This window comes from Rhea americana, unplaced genomic scaffold, assembly GCF_003343005.1.
Source record: "Rhea americana isolate MKP2758 unplaced genomic scaffold, rheAme1 scaffold_242, whole genome shotgun sequence".
Classification (NCBI taxonomy): Eukaryota; Metazoa; Chordata; class Aves; order Rheiformes; family Rheidae; genus Rhea; species Rhea americana.
Window position 1 is genome coordinate 223,095 of NW_028186360.1, and position 21,391 is coordinate 244,485.

The following is a 21,391-nucleotide window of genomic DNA, read 5'->3' on the forward strand; positions in this document are numbered from 1 at the left end:
TTCTATAGATGTCTCTTTAGCTTAGTTCTAATTTTGGATGGCTAGGACTTAAATAAGTGGTTTACAAAATCACAGAATAGTTGGAGTTGGCAAGGCCTTTTAGAGATCATCCTGTCCAACCCCCTGCTCAAGCAGAATCAGGTAGAATAGGTTGCCTAGGACCTTGTCTAGTTTAGTTTTGAATATCTCCAAGGATACAGACTCCACAAGCTCTCTAGACAGCCTTTTCCAATGTTCAACCATATTGACAGTGCAGAAGTATTTTCCTATGTTCAAGTAGAATATCCCGATTGTTCCAGTTTTGCCCTTTGATTCGTGTCCTATCACTGGGCACCACTGAGAAGAGTCTGGCCCCATCCTCTTGACATCCTCCCATCACATATTTGTATACATTGATAAGATCCACCCCCCTCCTCCTGAGCCTTCTCTTCTCTAGACAGTCCCAGCTCTCACACTTCCAGCTTTCTCATATAAGGGTTTCTCTGATCCCATGATTGTCTTTGTGGCTGTTTGCTGGCCTTGCTTTGGTAACTCCATGTCTTTCTAACACTGAGGAGCCCAGAATTGGACCCAGCACTCCAGATGTGTCTCCCCAGTGCTGAGTAGATGGGAAGGGTCCCCTCACTTGATGTACTGGTTGATGTGATGTACCCCACAAGGGCACATCTGGCTTATGTTCAATTTATTGTCCACTAGAACCCCCACATCCTTCTCTACAAAGCTGCTCTTGAGGGAGTTGTACCCAAGCCTATACTGGTGCAAGGGGGTTATTCCTCCTCCAGTGCAGGACTTTGCATTTGTTGAACTTTATGAGGTTCTTTTCAGCCCCCTTCTGCAGCCTGTTGAAGTCCTTCTGAATAGCACTGCAACTGTCTGGTGTATCAGCTACTCCTTCCAGTTTTGTACCATCTGCAAAATTGCTGAGGGTCAACTAGCTCCTGTCATCCGGATCATTAATAAAGATGTTAAACAGTATTGGTCCCAGTGTTGACCCCTGGGGGACACTATTAGTCTCTGGTCTTCAACTGGACTTTGTGCTGCTGACCACAACTCTCTGAGCCAGGTAGTTCAGTCAGTTTTCAGTCCACCTCACTGACTGCTTTATCCTATGCTTTGGCAGYTTGTGTATGAGGATGTTATGGCTGACAGTGTCAAAAGTTTTACTGAAGTCAAGGTAGACAATATCCATTGCTCTTTCTCATCTACCAAGCCAGTCATCTCATCATAGAAAGGTATCAGGTTGGTTGAGCGTGATTTCTTCTTCTACAAAGGTAAATCCATACTGACTACTTGCAAGCACCTTCCTGTCCCTTAGGTATCTGGAAATAGTACCCAAGATTTGTTGTAATGGTCTATTCTAAATATCACTTCTGAATTTTAATGCTATATTAAGAATACTGCTGTTTATGAACCTCTGAAAATCTAGAGACCATTTTGCTTATAAATGCAAGATTACCACTTTGTTCTGCAGCATATTGTAGAAATAGCTATGCTACAAACTAACTAAGCCTTATCAGTTTTTTTCATCTGATGCTAATTTTTGAGTTTTGTAGGTTCAGACACTGAGAAATCTTACTTTTTGCAAGAAAAATATTGGCTTTAGAGAGTTTCTTTGAGATTACCCATTCAATTCATTAAATGAGTTGAATGAATAGAATAAAGGGAAATTGGCCAATCTTTTGGGAGTCTGCTGAGTTAGACACACAAACTTCCAAAAGCTCAGATTTAGTGAACCAAAACAATTTTATTAGTTATTTATACCACAACACATGTAGTTACAGTCTACAGAAACCTTAATTCAGGAAGACTGTTCCTGAGGAATGGGGAGAAGATAAAATGATTGCATTTTGGTCTTCTTCAAAGACAGCTCTTTCTTTCTTGTTAAACCTATGGGTACTCTGGTTCTGACATTGTGATAATCATGACTGCATCATGTCAAAACAGTATTCTCTTACTGTCTGTTCTCAGTCTCTCCAAGGTTAGTGAAAAATCAGACCTTCCTATTCTTCCATTTCTCTCCATTCCTTTTGCAAATTTTTGCGTTTATAACTCCTATGAGAAAAGAGAGAGATTTTCTGAGGCTGCTACTAAGTAGGAAAAAAAATGATCTCTTCTTCACTAATAGCTGAAAACTCATCAATTCTTAATATCAGATTCCAGTTTTTCAAGTGTTTTTTTCCAGCAATTTTTGACATTTATTACATTTATTGGACCATTATTAAAAAAAAAAAAAAGTGAAATCTGATACATACTGTTTACCAAAAGGTCAGCCATGTAAATATTGATAATTCCTTAAAAAAATTCAATTAACAAATAGTTCAGAATGGAACAATACAGTGATTCTAATGAGTAAAATTGCTTGCAAAAAGAATGTAAACCATTTAGAACTGATACTGGAAAGCATTGCCTAATGAAATCTCCTGTCTGTCAGCTGGTATGCCCTTTCAACAGCTTGTATGGCCTATTTGAATTTTATTATAACAAGATCAGTAAGGGAAAACAATCTTCGTGGAGCTTATTATGAAAGATCATATTTAAGTATAAGCAATACGTAAGATGTTTGTCTAAATTTTTTTGGTGGTAAAATAATACGGCATAACTGATAGACTGGTACCAATTAGGCCATGCAGCTATCACGCCTGGTATATTTTTAGAGGCAATGAAAATGAAAAAAAATAAATCTGTGCTATGCAAATGAATACTTGATACAAACTTTTGTGGTTCTTCTGTTTTGTTTTGCAAGACAGTTTCTACATTCTTGTTTTCTAAATGAATCAACCACGAATGCATAATAACCCAGATTAACTCAGCAGAGGAAAAAAAATGGATTTTCTTACTTCAAGCTACATGTGGTATTAGTCATGTGGTTAACTGTTGACAGCACAACGAGGTATGAATTAATACTACCCGTTTGTTCTGTATTCAGGACCTTGTTTCAATTATAGAATTTTATTATATAATGATACTTTAAAGAAGTATTTTACACTGCTAATTGACAAGGCTCTGGCATTTCTATTTAGCCTTGCAAAACAATATATAATTCAGTGTTGGAAAGCAGTTCTCAGACAAGAAATACAGTGTTCTGCATTCTTAAAGAGATCAGTCATTTTTTTTCAAACTATTGTGCAGTTTGCAAACGGAAGATAGGTTGCTGGATTTTTTGATGAACTTGATGACAACGTAAGAAATGGTTGAAATACTGAAGAAAAATGATATCTAAGGGTGCAGCAGCTTCATAAAGTTATGGATTTTTTTCCATGATGAGAGCTGAATGTGTAAGAGTAGAAAGAACAAAGAAAGTATAAAGAGTAGAAAAAACAAAGGTCCCAAAGACATAGTGCATAAGTGAACGATTAAGAACACCATTCTTTTCAACTTCCAAGGAACAGATATTTTGTATTTCTCTTGAGTTCACAAATTATGGGATTGTGAGTTAATCATTGGGCCCTGAGTCTGAGTTTTTCTGCAGGAAAATAGGTTAAAAAGCAGAATAATCTTGAAGTGATCTATGTTATGTATGATTTGTCACATTGTGCTGTAATTTATCATGTGGATGTTTGCATCATATTTTGGGGGAGTACGTATACCTAATACATATCTATACTGACATGTAGTATACAGCTGTTAGTTATTAATGTTACCTATTATAAAAAAAACAGGTACAAAAATAGATGTGTCTATTTTCACTGCAAGTAATTTTTTTTCTGCTTTTGACTGTTGACATGCAAGGAACATGTCGACATGCAAAAATTATTGCTTTTTTTTTATATATTCCAAGTGAAAATAAGAAGATGAATTCTTTTCATCACACAAAGAGGAATTAGATAAGGCTCAAAAGGTAAATATACTACTTTGCCAGTCATTGTATTTAAAAATTAACAGAAGTCCGTAATAGTTTTCTTACGGCAGGGGCTAGTAATCTTTCATAGATGATGGGCTATATTACACTGCTCTTTCTCAAATTAAGGTAGAGCARGTCCCAGGAAGATGTTGCTGTAAACACAGCAGTGTCAAGAGCTGAAAACCAGCTGCCTCTCACGGATGAATCTCTCAAGAAGCCGTGTCTTCCTGCTGTGGATCCAGAGCCAATCTTTTTGAATTCAACATCTCCTGCCACAGTATTTTTTGCACCTACTTACGAGGCTGCTGACGTGTCCTTTAGGAACTGCAGGGAGTGTTGCACRTTAATGTCTTCCATAAACAAATGTGGAGAAGGGATAGGGACTTTGGGCCCACCATCTGCTTCGGTTTGTATGTGTGAGATGTCAGCACAGGTTAGAGGAGCTACTCAGTRCAACAAGTTATTTAAGAAGAAGGCATGTGTCTTTACTGCCATGAGTAACTTATTTTTCTTGCATTTGGAATAAATTGGAGTGGGGAGAGATTATGATGACTGGAGGAGAAATATGGATAATATCAAAAGGATGTTAGTGTTTGATTAAGTATTTACTACAGTGTTCGTGTACAGTATCCTTGAAACAACAGCAAAACCCACCATCTGTGATATACAAGGTGTAAAGCCTGTACATTCAAGACTCGTGTTCAAATATARTATTGTGCTTGAATAATAGTTAAACAGTACTTTCCTATACGCAACTCTTCCTCATCCAATTTTTGCTGTTTTTAAAATTCTTTTAATGTTATTACTGTTCCTCTGGTTCTATGGATAATTTTTCATAAATTTTGGTCTTGTTTATGAATTGTCCAGGAACAGATTGGAATTTTTAAGAATATTTGTTATTCAGAACTGCAGAAATCATCTGCTCATTAACTAGTCTAGTAGATTACMTGATTTGAAGTTTAAGATCTACAATTAGTCACCTGGTTCCTGACTCTCCTTATTTCATTTCTGATTGAATTGGAAAACAACTACTGCTTTCCTCCCAAAACAAAYGGAATTTGTAATTATAGGAGTCTTATCTGTGTATGTAAAATCTACTTTTCCATGAATAATTATACAAAATCTCCATTCTTTGGAATGCTCACAGAAATTAAGGATGTGAAAATTATGGTGGAAAATTCTACTTAGAAGCAGATGAATTATTTTCATATTTTAGTTATTTTTCTCTCTGTGCAAATGCACCAGTGGATATTTCGCAAAGTATGAACCTAGCTGACCTGTGATTTATATTTCACAGCTGGATATCATCATATATTTCTCTCCCATGTTTCTACTTAAAAAATGATGCTGAGGCATTTTAAAGGGCTTGTGCTATTTGGACTAAGTGGARTCTAATAACAGCTTCTATTCCAGCAGATGACTCTTTAATAGCCTTTTAAAAATAGGATCTGAAGCAGTTGTTTTTAGATGAAAGCTGAAATGAATGAGGAGGGCTCCCACTTATTTTGTTATCTCTTTTCCTCTGAATTTTTGACTCTTAGTCAGAAACATGACTAAGTTCACAGGTGCCTTTCTGGAATTGTTGTCAGGAGTAGTACTGTGTAGTACTGATCTGGAAAAAAGCCAGATTTTTTCTTCTTGCATGTCCACTTGGCTCAGCTAGGCGGAAAGAAAACTGGAAATGACTAGCTTAGAGCAGTACTGGGCTGGGGACCACTGTTTTCTCCTGACTCTGGCTCCTCTCTAGATGTTGCAGGACTGGCTTGAAGTGGGTTGAGAGTTATGTTTTGGAGGCAATAAACCATTACTCTTAGCAGACTTTAGGAGATGAATGAACAAAGTGGCTGATGCATCTGGGAGAAAGCTGACTTGTCTCATCAAATGGCTGATGTTGATGACAGACCTGAATACCAGCATGTAACTAGTGCATTTGCACTTGAGCTGACTGGAGCAAGGACTATGCAGACAAGTGGTGACTGTAATGGTTATGCTGGAGGTAGGAGGCAGGTTTAGGTAGATAGAAGCATAGTGGTTGAATGTTTCTCCATCAGTAAAGGTGGTGTATCTGAGTGTAATTCTTGACTAATTTGCTTTTAATGTGATGCATCATACCCCAAAATTACTCCACTGTCTCCACTGACTATAAATTTTCTGAACATGGAGAAGTTTGCTTTGAATCTAACTCATCAAAAAATGATGGAATGTATTTTCAAACGGTGTTAGTAGCTTGGATTGTCACCATTCTCACATTCACAGCATCTACTTTTTTCTGTGTTTTCTTTTTTCCTTCTTTCTTTCCCCTGGAGCAAGTCATATACTTTTTGGCTTTAAGCAAGTTTCAGTGCAGGACCAGCAGAGAAGATGAGCCCACTCCTCCCCAGGGTTCTTATCTTCTTCATGCTTGGGTTTCTGAAGGAGGATACACACTAGAAAATGCTAATGRTTTTCTTAATGAGACTGAAGGGAGAGGCAAAGCTGATAGCAAAGAAAAATTTCGAAATCTTAGCCTGGTTTTGCCTTTGGCTGGACATATTTTGAAATAAACTGAGTTGAACAAAGAAAGCTRATTGTAATAGAGAAAAAGCAGATGATGCAGCAGTAGTTCAGAGATTGTGTTTTTTGGCATGGAGAAGTATTTATTAGAAATCGAAAGACAATCTAGTCATTTGGATTTGTATTTTGAAGTGCTCTCTGCTTTCCCTCACAAGTTCTAGTACAAGGAATAAAATTTTAGATGTAAAATTTCAAATACTGATGAGCGTGTGAAGTGACACAAAAGGATGTGATGTGTTTGCGTGTCTGCCTCAGAAATATGCCATCTGCTTTTCATGAGAAGCCCACGAGGATGAAGGGATTTCAAACCCTTTCATTAACTGCCTACAGTGATGACAAAAATTTTGAAACTTTATCCATAAGTAAGAAATTTTAAAGTTGTCATTTCATTTACAGAAACACAAGCTTGATGCCTTTGATTCTACAGGGGAGGTATGTAATGATGTGGTCAGTTGATCTTACTTGATATATATCTGTGTGGTCAGGGAGAAAGCACATCTCTTTAAGGTCAGGGTGTGCCCTGGCATGTTGTCTGACCAATTATATTCCTACCTAGGGGATATTTTAATTGTGCAGTTGACAGGAATTGTCAGGAATCTCGTACCTTAACCGTGTTAAATTCCGAAGCATATCTCATTTTTTCCTCCTTGCCTTTCCTACATTTTGTGTATTAGTGCTTTAAATATTAGGTGCCTCATGGTTACATGTTCCTGGAGAAGTTAAAAACCCATTTTCTAATGAAAATGCTCAAAATTCAGACATTACTTTGAAGCAGAGAGGAAAGTTTGTATTAAAGATACCATAGGTTCACAYAGAAAGTGTTGGTAAGCTTACACCAAACAACAGGAAAGTGAGACACTGAGGATCAGTGGAAACAGGAAAGATATCTGATGAGACCTTGAAACACAGGACACAAGTCTTGACAGAGCTGTTTGATAACTCTATCCAAAGTGCAGTTTTTTAGAGCTCAGTATTAAGGACTAGTCATACTGATGTAGCCACGTCAAGTGTTWGGGAAAGCAAATTGCAGAAGGGAAAATAAGTCTCCATATGGAAGCAACTTTTTTGGAGCAAAACCTTTGTGATTCTGGGAAAATTTCATAATTTATTTTTACAGTAGTTGCATGTCAGCCTTTCAGGTGTGCATGTGAGCACTGAAACACGAYGTTACCTCGAGGATCTCTTCAGCTTTAGAGGCAAAAGAACTTAAAGTGGGTGCAAATCCTCAGCCTTAGGAGCCTGGATTCCTAAGTCCAGGAATTTAGGAGGTTCCTGAAGTAGGCAGAAGCTTGAGAGCCTTTCTCCAACAGCTCTTTTGATTTACTCCATTCTCTCTGAAAAGCGAATCGCATCTCTCAATTAATTGGCTGAATTTGAAAAGGAGGGTTGTTTCTTTTTCTTAAAGAAGAAAAAATACTGAACAGTATTGAATTTTAATTTTTTAGGATAGTGTCCTTGGATCAAGAAAACTTTGTTCTCACACTTAGGAGGATTATTTAATATAAATAATTAAATGCTCTGAGCCATTGAGCTAACTTGTGCTCTTGTGCATTTTCTGCTTTCACCAACCTCGTAAGGTATGTTTTTGTTCGCTGCAGACTGTTAGCAAGCAAATACCTGTTCATGCATACATAGCCAGCTGTGTGCCTGGGAGGTAAAGAACAACTCTGAGCAGGAAGTAAGTGACAGTGTAGGGAAAGAAAGCGTGTATTTTAGAACAATGTGAACTTGACATTTAGCCTGCATGGATGTTGTTTGGGATCCTTTAGTTTTGTTGTCTCTGGCTCTGCTTACTTGAAGATATCAAGAAATATGCCAAGTCCTCATTCCTCTATTGTTGCATTTATTTTCAGTTTTATTTTTTTCTAAAGAAGATGGGAGAATGATAAAAGTCCCTGAAACAAAGAATCTTGGTAATCTTGTACAAATGTTGCTATGGCATTCCTTATACTTTCTGTGATGTTGCTTTGAATACAAATGGGAAAGGACTTGATTGAAGGGAACTTATCACCTGTCTAGATGATGTGAGTCTTGCTATTCTTGTTTCCAAGAAGGGCTGAAAACACATGACTCTTTGCAGAAGCATGAAAAATATGTGTTTACTGGTAAGATGGGATGCTCCCTATTGGCTACAGTTCCGCAAATAAGTTCTGAATTAGTCAAATGACAGTAAATGGGTTTGTCTTCTTGTTCATGTGAGTTACTGCTTCTGGAGTTGGAGAGGACTGAAGAGCAGAYATCTCGCAGTGGACAGGTCCATGTAAAAGCTTCAGCAGCAGCTGCAGTGTAATGTCAGCTCAGCTGGCCTCCTTTAAACCAGGCTGAGGATGATACCAGCCTACTCGCAGGAGAACGGAGCTTAGCAAAACCATCTGCAGAACTGGAATAAGCTTGTTCTGAGGTACACGTGGGTAAGGCTAAGTTGTTTCTAATATTCAGGTTGGCTGGTTGAGAGTTAATTTGGTATAACTGTTGCCCTGTATTGGTTTAGTGACTTAAATATAAACTGACCTACAGATTGAAAGAGGATCTTTGTGATTCATTTGCTATAGGAATAATGAGTATGGACCTATGTTGTATAGCTCTAATTACTAGTAAAATTACTGTGTTAGAGTTGCTTAAGTTTTTTTCAGAGAATGATTGCGGAGAAACTATGTCTTGCTGCTTGGCCAGATTAATAGTTTGTTCCCGTGCCACTTCATTCATGATACTGAGGGTAGGAGTTATTTGAAAACATTACATAGGCTGTTTACATTGAGGCTTTTTACTGCCCTTCCCACTGGAATACCACTTCCTTTATCTGGGTCTGGAAGTGATTATTTAAATAGCAATAAAATATTATTGCTGAGGAATTACATTTAAGGTGTAGGGCAAGGTGTGTGGTTTAGCTGTAATGTCATTTTTCCTTTGGCTGAATTTGAAGGTTGTAATTTTTGAGAGATTTGACTGTAGGAGGAACTCTATTCCTATGGGAATACTTGATTTCATTAGATCTAAGTTTAAGAGATCATTGCTGCAATTTAGCACTGACCACTCCCATGTTGTTTTGCCATGAAAGCAGGTAATGTCCTTTTTCATCTACACTTGAAGTAGCTGGGGTGGGATTGATTCCTGAAGGAATAGTTGTTCATTAATTGCTGCTGAGTCCATAATTGTTTGGCAGAGCCCATCTCTCCTGCACATCTCTCTTGGGTGTTTTGCCAGGGGTCCCAGTATTAGGGAAGGTGTCTGTGTGTTTTGTGCATTTGTTTCCTYGCTGAGGCTTGGTCATTCTAAAGAGTTGACTCAGGCACACCACAAACTCTGCTGCTGCTTATGCAGGTTTCTGTCTTTTAAGCTGCTCCTCTGAATCATTTTGCCTACTCTAAAGCTAGCAGCACAGTATGTCCTTCCAAAAGCAGAGTTTGCTTCTGCAAGTATGGGGAAAAAAAGCTGATAGCCCTCGGAGAGAGTAAAAAACAGCATCAGTCCATAACACCAGCTACAACCGAACCTCACATAATCTTAGGTGTCCTGAACTGCTGAAAGATCAACTTATTTAGAGCAAATAAATGCTATTGACCTCTGGCCTGCGTTCATAAAGGAACATTTCCAATTCCACGTATTTCCTTTTGTGAGCCAGAACTCAAGAGCCTGTTCTAGTGTTAAATGCAGTTATTTATTTCCTGACTCATTCTTTTCTGCTGTTTGAGGTAACAATTTTAATGGTAAACTGTGAAAAGGAGAAACAGTAGGTATGAAAATTTAGCTGCAAAAGTATTGTGCATTCTTCAATCTGTTTTACTCCTCACCTTTATGAACTTGTTTGTAGCATATCTCAAAAGTATGGTTTCAAGCTGTTGGAATATGCAAGCTCTGTGTAACATAAATTTATTTTCTATAGCTTTCTCAGAACTATAAAAAACTTAAAATTGCTAAGCCATTTGTGGACTGTAGACAGGGTTTTGATCTACGGTTGAAAAAATACAAACTTCATGTATTTTCAGGGGAATTAGTGAGATCAAAACAAAATGTGATGAGTCCCACCTCTATTTTGTGTCAAATTTCTGGTATGGTGTTGTAGTTCACTTGCTGTGCTTTGCTCCAGGAGTTTTCTCTGCTAGGAACCCAAATCAGAAGGACACTGTTGAAGCGTGTCAGAGGTCTGGTCCAGCTGGCATGCTGAGGTTTGCATATCCCAGTTGTAATTACAGAAAAAGAATTAAAGTTTGCATTTCTCACTATCTCTTTCTATCTCTCACTGTCACTGCAGGAATACTTACATGTGTAAGTTTTTGAGTACAGATGTTGTGAAGTGATATTGAAAATATGCTACATTTGTCTGCTTCTTTTACAGCGAAAATTGTGAGAAAGTATACAGTAGCTATATCTGTGTGAAACTGTGTTTCACACAGATATAGCTACTGTATACTTCATTTTAACACCTACAAGGCAACCAAATAACACAGGGATTTTTCTTTTATACTTAAAAAGTTTTCAGACTTCTGAAATGATGCAATTATTTATATATGGCACACATGGCCCCTATTAAGGTAGTCGATAGAGACCACGTTGTCTTCTCTTACACAATATTTTTCTGAGGTTGGACAACGCTACTTAAGCTTCATTCAGAAGGACGAATAAGGGCCAGAGATGTCTGACTGATGAGCAGACGGAGATTGGCTTGGCAGCACCTCTCCTTCGTGAACATCTGCAGGACGAACCAGCACAGTAAATCGTGGTGCTGTAAGATCGGCAGCTCCACGTCGTTCTGCACGCCGTGATGGTTCAGCAACTGGTTTGCAAGGAGTGCTTATGTCGGTGCTGGCTGGGGAGGAATACAGCATAGCGCAAAAACCCTATCATCTGCCAAGTTAAACTGTTGCTACTTTTCAATTATATGACCTGAATTCCCAAATAGTTTTGAATGATTGTACTTGAAATTCAGCTATGGAGATAGTAGTAGTTACCAAAAGAAAAGGAAGAAAAAGAGGCTTAGAAATACTTCATAGATTCCTGGGCTCATACAAATTCCCTATGTTATACTGATTTCAAAATAACAGGCTTCAAGGGCTTTTAGAGATTGTGTTTTGGGATTTCAGTAGTTTTAAAAATCTGACTCTAAACAATTTGTTGTATATACGTGTACATAAAGGCTTGTGTCCCTCCAGACCCGGATGATTGTCTTAAACTCTGCTTCTGAAATAATTTTAAGCACAAAATTTTAAACAGACAAATCCTAAACAACCCATCAACAGGAGCCCAAAAAGAGTGATAAAAGATAGTAGAATTACTCTGTCTTCATTAGCTATAATATACCTTTTTAAAATGAAAGGTACTGCTATAATATATGTTTCTAAAGTGAAAAGTTTTATTTTTAAATAACAGGCTGAAATTTATTTTAAAAATTATTCTTCTTTCTTTGAACCTACCATGAATAATAAATGGCTTCTCTTTTCCTCCTTGCCATTTTCTCTGTTTTCCATCAAATGCAAGTGTTACTACAACATTTTCTGGAGTAGGGCCAGGACAGAGAGCAGGCATCAGACTTCCTAAAATAGCACCAAACCCAGGCCTCAGTCCTGTTTGCAGTGGTATATGTTAAGCTTATTCTAAACTGAGATAGCAGGTTTGCTGCTGCAAACCTGAGTATATCTGGTTACATCAGCACTTGTTAACAAACAACTTTGCTATGTCTTAGGGACATACACAGAAATTAGCTGCAGCTGTAACTGTGGTCCCTATCAGCTGCTGTGTCATCAAAGTTATAATTCAAGTAAACTTCAGAAAATGACCAGTGATGATTGAAGATTGATGTGTCACAGGTGACCGTATTGCCACATACGAAATGCTCTATTTTAACCCAGAAATGCCAAGTGCCCAATATATATGAATTTGAAAAATTAACATAGCAGCTTAATATCTGTTGCATCAAACTAGTGAAGGGATTTGCCTCACCTTGAAGATTTCCAGCAGAGTTGTTGTTCATCTCAGTGATCTCTCCCATGAGCATTTTCAAAAATTAAGAAGAATCTTCCAACAAAATCTGGTGACAAAAGATTTGGCTTTCCATGGCCACTGAAGCTCAATTATGTGTATACAGATATACGTACATACATAAACACTCCTGGACAACAGCATTTTTTCATATAAAAGGTGAAAGATAACATTTTTTTTCTTATGTTCTTTCTCTAAATATAGAGCACACTAAAATAGCACATGCACATGGCACATTTATTGCTACATGTATTTTTCCTCTGAAACCTAGTTCTAGTAGAGTTTCTTTGGAGTAGTTCAGCCTTCTTCATTTTAGATTGCCTTTGTCCCTGAAGAGCTTGTGATTAAGTAATGTATTCTGACCTAATTCATTGTTTATACAATAGTATAGTTAATAGTGCTTTAGTCAAACAAATTTAAAGCCATAGCTCTTGAGCCAGATCACGGTGAAGAGGGTGACGCTGTAATACTGTGACTGTGTAATCATCTCTAAGGAGCAAAACAGAGTCATGTCTGGAAGATGCTGTACATGGATGAACCTTTGCAAGCCAGAGGCTTACCAGGATTTCCCCGAGGCCAGCTCCACGTGCTGCTTTGGCGCTCCTGCATTCTCCTTTGCCCTCCCTGGTGCATTCCCTGTGTCTCGGTTTCTCTCTCTGCCACTGAAGTGGGAACTTGTGAGGCAGCTGACAGCATCTGAGACCCAGTGCAGCTTCTTCAGTAGGTTAAGTACGTGTTTTTCCACACCTCATTACTGATAGCGATGGCTGCTTAACTGGTGTGGTATACATATGTATACTTAAGTTTTTGCAGAACTAGGGTTTACCTCTTCCTACTGTTTTGATTTTTGTCTGATACGAGAGGGTTGTGGGGTTGGCTTCTGTAGCCATGGCACAGTATTGACTGCAGAAAATACATCTCCTCTGAACTACTGATCCCAAAGGAATGGATAGAGTTTAATACTAAGTAATCGTTAAAATATAGCTCAGGGGTGGTAGTAAAAGCTTGGTAAAATTCCCGTGCTACTAAATTTTTAATCTTTATAGCATGGAACCTGATGTCAGGCTACATTTTCCTCCTCATTCTACATTTGCTTAATATAGCAGCTTCTCTTGCTCATGGGAGATAGATACCTAAACTGTTGCTTAAATCTAGAGTTAATCTTTGTATTTACATTTTCTTGCTATAGCTCTAAGAATTTAACAAGAGTTTACTAATAATTGTGCATTTTGGGGTTTTCAGTTAGATTTATTCATCCATTTTTCATTTTCCAGAAGGTTGTTGATGTGAAGCCAAGGGTGGAGTCCTGTAACTATTTCAAAGGACACCAGAATGTATTTATTATTTTCAGCCTAAGTGAGTAAATCTGTCACAATGCCCATTATTCAGTGGCGTGAGAGTAAACTATGCTTTATAATATTCTCATTAACCCAGCAAAGGATTTTTGCCATTTCTTTTCTGCATACATTTCCTTCCTTACATTTCATAGTGTATTATTTTCTCCTGGTTTAATCCTATGTTGGAAATGCAGAACGGCAGATTGGATCTGACTAGGGAGGTACAAGTGTGTCTGTGAGAATACTGCTCTTGGCAGAAGATGATGTGGGATTAAAGGCATGGTGAAATGCAGCCACAAATATGTTTGGAGGGATGTTGAATGAAAAAGGCATGGAAGCCTTCTCTCTTATTTATAGGCTCATAGCTGATCGTAAAACTAAAGCTTCGCTTTTAAACTGATGGGGAAGCCTCAAGAGATAATCATCTTAAGGTTTGGATCGCTATTTGAAGTTCATCCAGGCTGGTATACCCTTAAATTCTACAAAATTTGGCTGGATATCACAGAAGAGTAAGCTTTTTTGTGAGGTTGTTTGGTACGTCCTTCTTCCACTTCAGTTGGAAATGCTGTAAGAAGAGCCTTTCTCCTGCTATGATATTTACAATTATTATTATTTCAGTATTTCTCATTCCAGACCTGGTGGAGACTCAAAGTACTGAAAACATGCTAGAATGAAAAATTACCATTAAAGGGCCTTTATCTGAATATTGTTTTGAGAAGATGCTGATTCCTTTTTGTTAAAAATATATATAAATTCATTTAGAAATGTATACTAATGGTAATTTGACTTAAGATGGATAAGCTTTCTTCTTTTGAGAACTTCAACCTTTTTCTTGAAAGCAAGTGAGATATAGAATTAATTTTCCATCTTTGGGAATCTAGTTACTTAAATTCTCTATGCTGTTCAGTGAAGAGTACATTACTGGCTAGATTCATATCAGATATAAATTCAGGGAAGCAAATAGGGTTATAACAGGACTGATCATTCATTTTGAAATGTAATTTAATATATGGTTGAGTATAAGGAAATTTCTTGATTGAACATGTATTTTGAGGATACCTATTTCCAATGCATGAGGGTTGCTGTTATCTACAGGGCTTGCAGTTTTGGGATCAATTAAGAAGATTTCTCTCCAGTAATCAGCAACTGAACTAGAAGTTTGAAGACATTTTTAGAGCTGCTTACAGGCAGCAGAACAAGTCAAGAGTGAGGACTGATGTAACAAGTCAGGCCTAGCAAAAGAGGGATCTTTTCCCTTCTGAGAAATACAAAGAGGTTCAAAATGCATTTATTTATTTAAATATGCCATGTATCTCCTAGTGTCCTGGAACAGGGCCTCTAGATTTCTGACCAGGAGTGTGGAGTAGCAGAAGAGAGTGTCCCTGGACTATTACCAAAGTTGCCTCAAACCCAGTTTATGCTAAGGAGAATTTTTCCCCRTATTTTTGAATACTCACTAGACTGAAAATAACAAACATCAACTGGTAATATATATATATATTGATGTTTGATAACAATACCTTTCTTTAATTATATTATGTCACTGATGATGAAACTGATAAATATAAAGGGATAAATGTGAAATGGTGGATGTCTTTAGCTTTTTAATTCCTGATGTATCTCATTCAGCCATGGTAAAACCTTTAAGCCTCCTAGTATATGCCTGGTTGTATGCAACCAGAGAGAGTCTCTGGGGTGGCCTGTCTACATGAGTGCTGGACAGATGGCACGATCCCTTTACTGCAACTGCTGGTTGATACACTGGCCACATCTGGCAAATAACTTTGTGAGCTTTTCTGGGGTAGAAGAATAGTGTAGTGGTTATCATGTATGCTTTACATGCTGAGGGTCCTGGGTTCAAGCCCCAGTGGAACTAGCATCAGGACACCTTTGGGAGGTTGGACTAGATGATCTCCAGAGGTCGCTTCCAACCTTTGTGACTCTATGAATAATGTAGTATAAGGTGCTCTGCATTCTGAGAGCTTTTGAAACAAAAGCCTTCTTCCAGGAAGTGCTCATTTGTTGAAACTGCTAAAGAAACCATCTATTTGGTATCTTGACATTTTTGCTGATGAAAATTTAGAGGAGCGAACTGTATCTATTTTTTTTCTAACCAACCGTCTCTGCAGTTTTTTAATGCTGGAGGGTTAAGGATGACCAAGAAAGAATTTGTCACATTACTTCCCTGGGTTGTGGGAAACTAAGGATGGGATTCAGATCCCCGCTTAGACTGACCTGTGCCCTAAGAGGTAGGTGACTGGATACCCTGAAGAGGGTGAGATGAAATACATCCAGCTGTCTGTTTCTCTGAGTAAGGCTCTGTGAAACGTTGTCCCATCAAGGCACGTGCATATGTTTGAGTCTCCAATGATACCTACCCACAGTCCATGTTCTTAGTTATATGTATAGATATATAAATGAATTTTCCCACAGGTAAAATAAATCACAAAATAAAATTTCCACAGTTTTTAGAAAAATGAACCATATGGCTGTTATTATCTGGTTTACTGGAAATATAAAGTACAGGAGAAAAAATAAACTTTGAAAATAACAGTATTGTTCTTAAATGCTGCAAATAATCTTTTAAGACAAATATGTTACAGACTAGAGATTGCTCCAAAAAGGAATCAGCTATTTTTAATATTCTTTTGACAGTGAATGTTATCAATAATATGCAGTACGACCAATTTGTTCGTTCCTCAATAAAACTTGCAACGGTTCTCCTGAGCATACCAGTGGAGAAGATATATTTATGCAAATTTCAGTGCTCAGGTTATGCTTAGTTTTTGTTTGTGCTTCAGTACTGGCCTACCAAAATGAGTTCAAATTCCTGGCTACATTAATTTTTTGACCCACTGATCAAACAGCTTGTGTGAGACGTGGAGTACCTGGCCCTCAATAAATATCCTTGTTGACTAACTAGAGCCCTTGTAGCTAGCCTGAAAAAGGGCTGAAAATGTGACTCAGTGCCGAGAATAACAACCTTCCCACACCTTCTTCTAATCCCTGGGGTTGAAGTATTGGAGCTTGTACTCCAGCTCTCCAGTTACTTGTTCTGGGAATAAGTATACAATGTCATTTCTACTTCTTTCCTTTYGCAAAACATATGATTTTTATGTATTTATGTTGCAATACCCCCAGTTAGAGGCCAGGGCTTCTTTGTGAGAGGTAGTGTATTACACGGAATGAAAGGGGTTCTTTCCCYAACCTTTACAATTTGAATTAAGAGAATTACATAAGGCGTAAGAGAATTAAACACAGAAGAATTGAATTGGCATTAAATATTTATTAAACTCTACCTCGCTCTTGAAAAACAAGCAWACAAAAACCTTGCAGACCAATTGATCAACTATAAAATGCCRAAGCTGTAGTAATTACAGTTCAGTTGATACCTTCTAAAGTGGATGTTACCCAGTACCAGGCAGTGGATTTTTCTGTTTTTAAAGTGAACATTCTGTTGCAGTGCAAAAAAGCTCTAAATTACTAAATTACATAAATATTTAAGTGAATGGAGTATTACTTGCATAGTTCTCAAATAGTTTGGATTTTTCATTTTTATCTAAATTCTCACATTTGTCGGAAAAATAGTTATGGTGGTGTAACAGGTTTTTTCTGTTTGTTTTTAGAGAAAGAGTATTAAGTGAGTGTTGTGAGGAATTCAAACTTTAAGATAACATTTATGTTCTATCTTGGCTCCCAGGGATTCAWTCTTTTAAATACAACATAACTCCTTCATTATTTTTATCTTGCATTTTGGAAGACCATTTTTTATGGCTGTGTTGTACTTGAAATTGCGTATCAGTGGGAAATTTTGTTGTTCAYACCAGCTAATATTTTACAACAAAATTCTGCAGAATTCCTGAAAGAASAGTAAACTCGCTACAGGATATTTGTACCACCTCGGGGCAGGAGGGAAGAAATTCCTGGCATGAAGTCCTTCCATTTAGGACCCGTTTATATGAAGCTGCTACAGACCACCAGGATTTGTTTTTTGTTGTATCTTTTATTCTGCAGGGACAGATGGGACCCAAAAGCTGTGGGGACGCTAGGTGCCCTTTGGTGGCAGGCAGCACCAGCCAGAGCGTGGCACAGAGCAGGGCCGGAGCAGAGCCCGAGCCTTCCTGGAGCTCTGCCTTGTGCTTGTGCTAGATGGAGCACCGAGCGGCTTGGGCAACCCCGTGCTAGCTCCAAGCGCCTCTGCTCTGTAGTCTGTCAAGCCTCGAAGGCATGCCTTTAGATGTATTATTCTTCAGGTCCTTTGGGACTGTTTCTCCCATATTCAGCTGGACATCTATAGATTCTAATTTAGTCCAAGGACAAAAAGGATGAATGCTATGGGATTACGTGGAAGAATGGCACTATTAAAATAACAAACGGATAGTATTTGTATTTCATTTTTAGCTTATTTCCTGTTGTTTCCCTGTGGCTGCTGACCTTGTAACAAAAGCTTCCTTTCTAGTTGCTTTGCTTAAAGTATATATATATAKAGTGTATACATACATCTGTGTGACAGAGCATCTGGATGTGAACCCGCCAGATCATGCAATGTATTTGCTTATGAATAAAGCAATGTCAGTGCAAACTCACTGAGAATGAGAAGAGGGSTGCAGAAGGGCCTTTCTGTGAGACATTTTCTTTCTTCATTCTCTATTTTGTGAACACAACCCTAAGAAGGTTACTCTGCAGGCTGTGTCCCCAGCCAGGGTGGTGGTGGCATAAGCAAGCAGCCATTTCTCCTCAGAGACAGGCTTTACACAGTAGATATCAATGCAGTCTTGACCTAGACACAGAATGTCTCTCCTCCACTACTTCACGGCAAAGGACTGAGTCAGCATGAGTCCCCTGTGGTATTTAACATAAGAGTGAGTCATTCAGCAGGCGTTACTGTATTTATACATACTGAAGAGGAGGTAGGACCTTCAGATAATAATGCAGAATGCCATCCCTTGAGGCATCATGTGTTTGTTTTCTCTCTCCTTTCTATTTTTTCTTTCCCTTTGAAGTGAGGTTATTGAGTCACCCAGAACTGAACTGAAACGCTTAAGAACACAGCAGATAATAATTCAGCTTCCTTATTTCTTCCCCTGTTCGCGTACTGACCAGACAGTCTTCGTCGTCTTAATTTCCTATCTCCTCCCTCATACTTCATTCCTTTCCTGAATATCCTTGGCTTATGATAACTCCACAAAACTCATCCGATTAGTCATTTAGGTATATTGTTTCCTTTTTTTTTTCTTTTCTTTTTTTTTCCTTTGAGGGAGAGCCAATTTTCATGAAATAAATACAAGTTATCCTTGGACAGGTAAGTTCCAGCACATGCTGTGYTGAAATTGAGTGTTACACATTTCAGGGGATTCCCAATCCCTCATGAGTATTAAGAATAGGTTTAAGTAGGATGGGTTTTTTTGTTTTTCCTATTGGGCACTTACTGGAGCTGGGAAAAAGCTGACTTTTCTGTGTTTATTTTCCCATTGTCTTTTAATTTCCAAAGGATGTACCAGAACTGGAATTATTACACGGTAATGCATGCTATGTAGTTCCAGCATCATATCCTCATTTTGACCACAGCCTCCTGTCCAGTGACAGAGGGTGCATGGTTATCTGTGCTTTGCTTAAGTCGTACTGTTCTTGGCACATTTGTGTGTATATTTTTAATGATATTGTAGCCACCTCTACTGAGGGGATTGTAATTCTATAGTATTTAAATGGAATTAGGAATTCCTATCCATAGTGAAAGCACCCAAAAGGCTTTTTGTCCCCTGTCCTTCCAGGATATCTGTCTTTTATCTGGAATCTCTTGGTTGTATGATTACACATGTGAGTCAGTTCTCCATCTAACTGTAAGTGTTGGGTTTGATACCCATAGCTTCCATTCAAGGTCCTCCAGCAGAGTATCTGTATGATAGAACCAATCTTACAGATTCTATAGGGTACCCATTGTAGCTTTCTTTAAGTTATATGGATGTGTTCTGTTTCAACTTCTCTTCATTTTCTTCTTTTTCCTAGGTATTATGACAACTTTACCCAGTGCACAGAGCGTGAAGCCAACAATGCAAGTTGCTTTTGGCCAAACCCTCTTGCAGAGGGCTTTATCACTGGAATCCATAAACAATTCTTTTCAAACTGTACTTCAGAAAAGGTTCACTGGGAAGATCCACCAGATGAAATTCTTATAACCCTAATCTTGATCCCAGTCATGCTGACATGTGCCATGATCACACTGGTAGTATGGTGCAGTAAAAGAAGTGATATCCTGGTTTAAGTTGATCCTCTGGGCTTTTTTCCCCCCCTCATTTCTTTCTCCTTAAAAACTTAACATGGAGGAAAAAAAGAGAAACAATATAAACATTTCAGATCTGCAGATATGGAACCTGTGAGATACTAAGAGAGAGAGGACGATCCTGTGTTCAAACAGCTGCTGCCACTGCCGAAAGTCACTGCTTCTGAGCTGGCCATCAGTGCTGATGATAGAAAGCTTTCTGCTAACATTAGGAGCCATCAGCATGGATTTCACAGGCAGTTCTGAGAAGCAGAATAGTCCCCGGGAAAATAGACCTGTTAGCTACAAGAGAGGTAAAGTTACTTTCCTGCAGTTAAAGCTGGTTGGTAAAGTATGTTCTCCAAAACTGTATGTAATTGTATGTACGTGTGCTATAGCATCAACTTTGGCAAGGTGATATGTCTTGATTTTGCATGTAGGACACTTGAGGCTTTCATCTGTGAACCTTGTGACTTGAATGGAAGATCATCAGCAAGGAACTGAATATGGATGTAACCAAGTGGTAACTTTTCCTGGAAGCTAATTACAAACATCATTATCAAGAACTGGAAGTATTTCATTGGCAAAAAGAACAATTTATATGGTCAGTAACTATCTCTACAGGGACTAGGTCATGCCATATTATAAAATACTTATAAATGCCTTTAAGCATGGCTAACTAGCCATGGATGGAATTGAATGGCTCACAAACAAACTTTGGGAAGGATATAGGTCTTGTTTCACAGATCTGGAAAATACGAGAGGAGTTAGGACGATACACTAAAGATTGGTGAAGAAACTTAAATATGCCAGACTCTTTATTTTTCCTCTTTTATAATTCTTGACGACTTGTGTTCACTCCTCACTCTCACTTCGAATTGTGCAAGTGATGCCCTACAGATAAACACAAAGGTGTGATGTTGATTGAGGTGCCTTTCAGAGAATAATTTTGTACATAAATCGATTTTCGTCGTGTGAAGAGTGTGGGAACTAAAGTATGAACATCAAAAAGGTATGAACCTTTCTTGGAATGGACAGAGGAGGCAAGAGAAAAAAAATCTAATCAAAAGTCTTATTTGATGAAACTATTGCTATGTAACAATTTAAATAAATATCATATGCCTAAAATAAGACAACTTCTGTGTTTGTGTTGTAAACTTTTCTTGTCTGTCATTGCATAAAATGCCTTCAAGTCAAATGCCCCATTACTATAAGTGACCAAATTCTGTTAGAAGTGGGTCTCCATTTTTTCTGTACCTTATACTCACAAATAAAATGCAGCTACACTGCCCAAATAATTATGTTTTCTATCCATGTGAGGTAGATTTTTCTCCTTTAAGATTCTGGTCTGATATTTGAGATTCAGATCTGTGCATATGAGGAGTGTTTCTAGGCCTGAATCAAAATAGAATTGCCACTTTTATT

At 38.0% G+C, this 21,391-nt stretch overlaps 1 protein-coding gene across 1 annotated transcript in view; it reads left to right on the top strand.

Moving 5' to 3' along the window:
• Window positions 1-21,128, top strand: part of RAMP3 (receptor activity modifying protein 3) — a 54,337-nt gene extending 33,209 nt beyond the window's left edge. The window contains exon 4 of the mRNA XM_085306625.1: window positions 19,714-21,128. Coding sequence (XP_085162751.1) covers window positions 19,714-19,969 — 256 coding nt within the window. The 3' untranslated portion in view covers window positions 19,970-21,128. The remainder of the gene's footprint in view (window positions 1-19,713) is intronic.
• The last annotated feature ends 263 nt before the right edge of the window (window positions 21,129-21,391 follow it).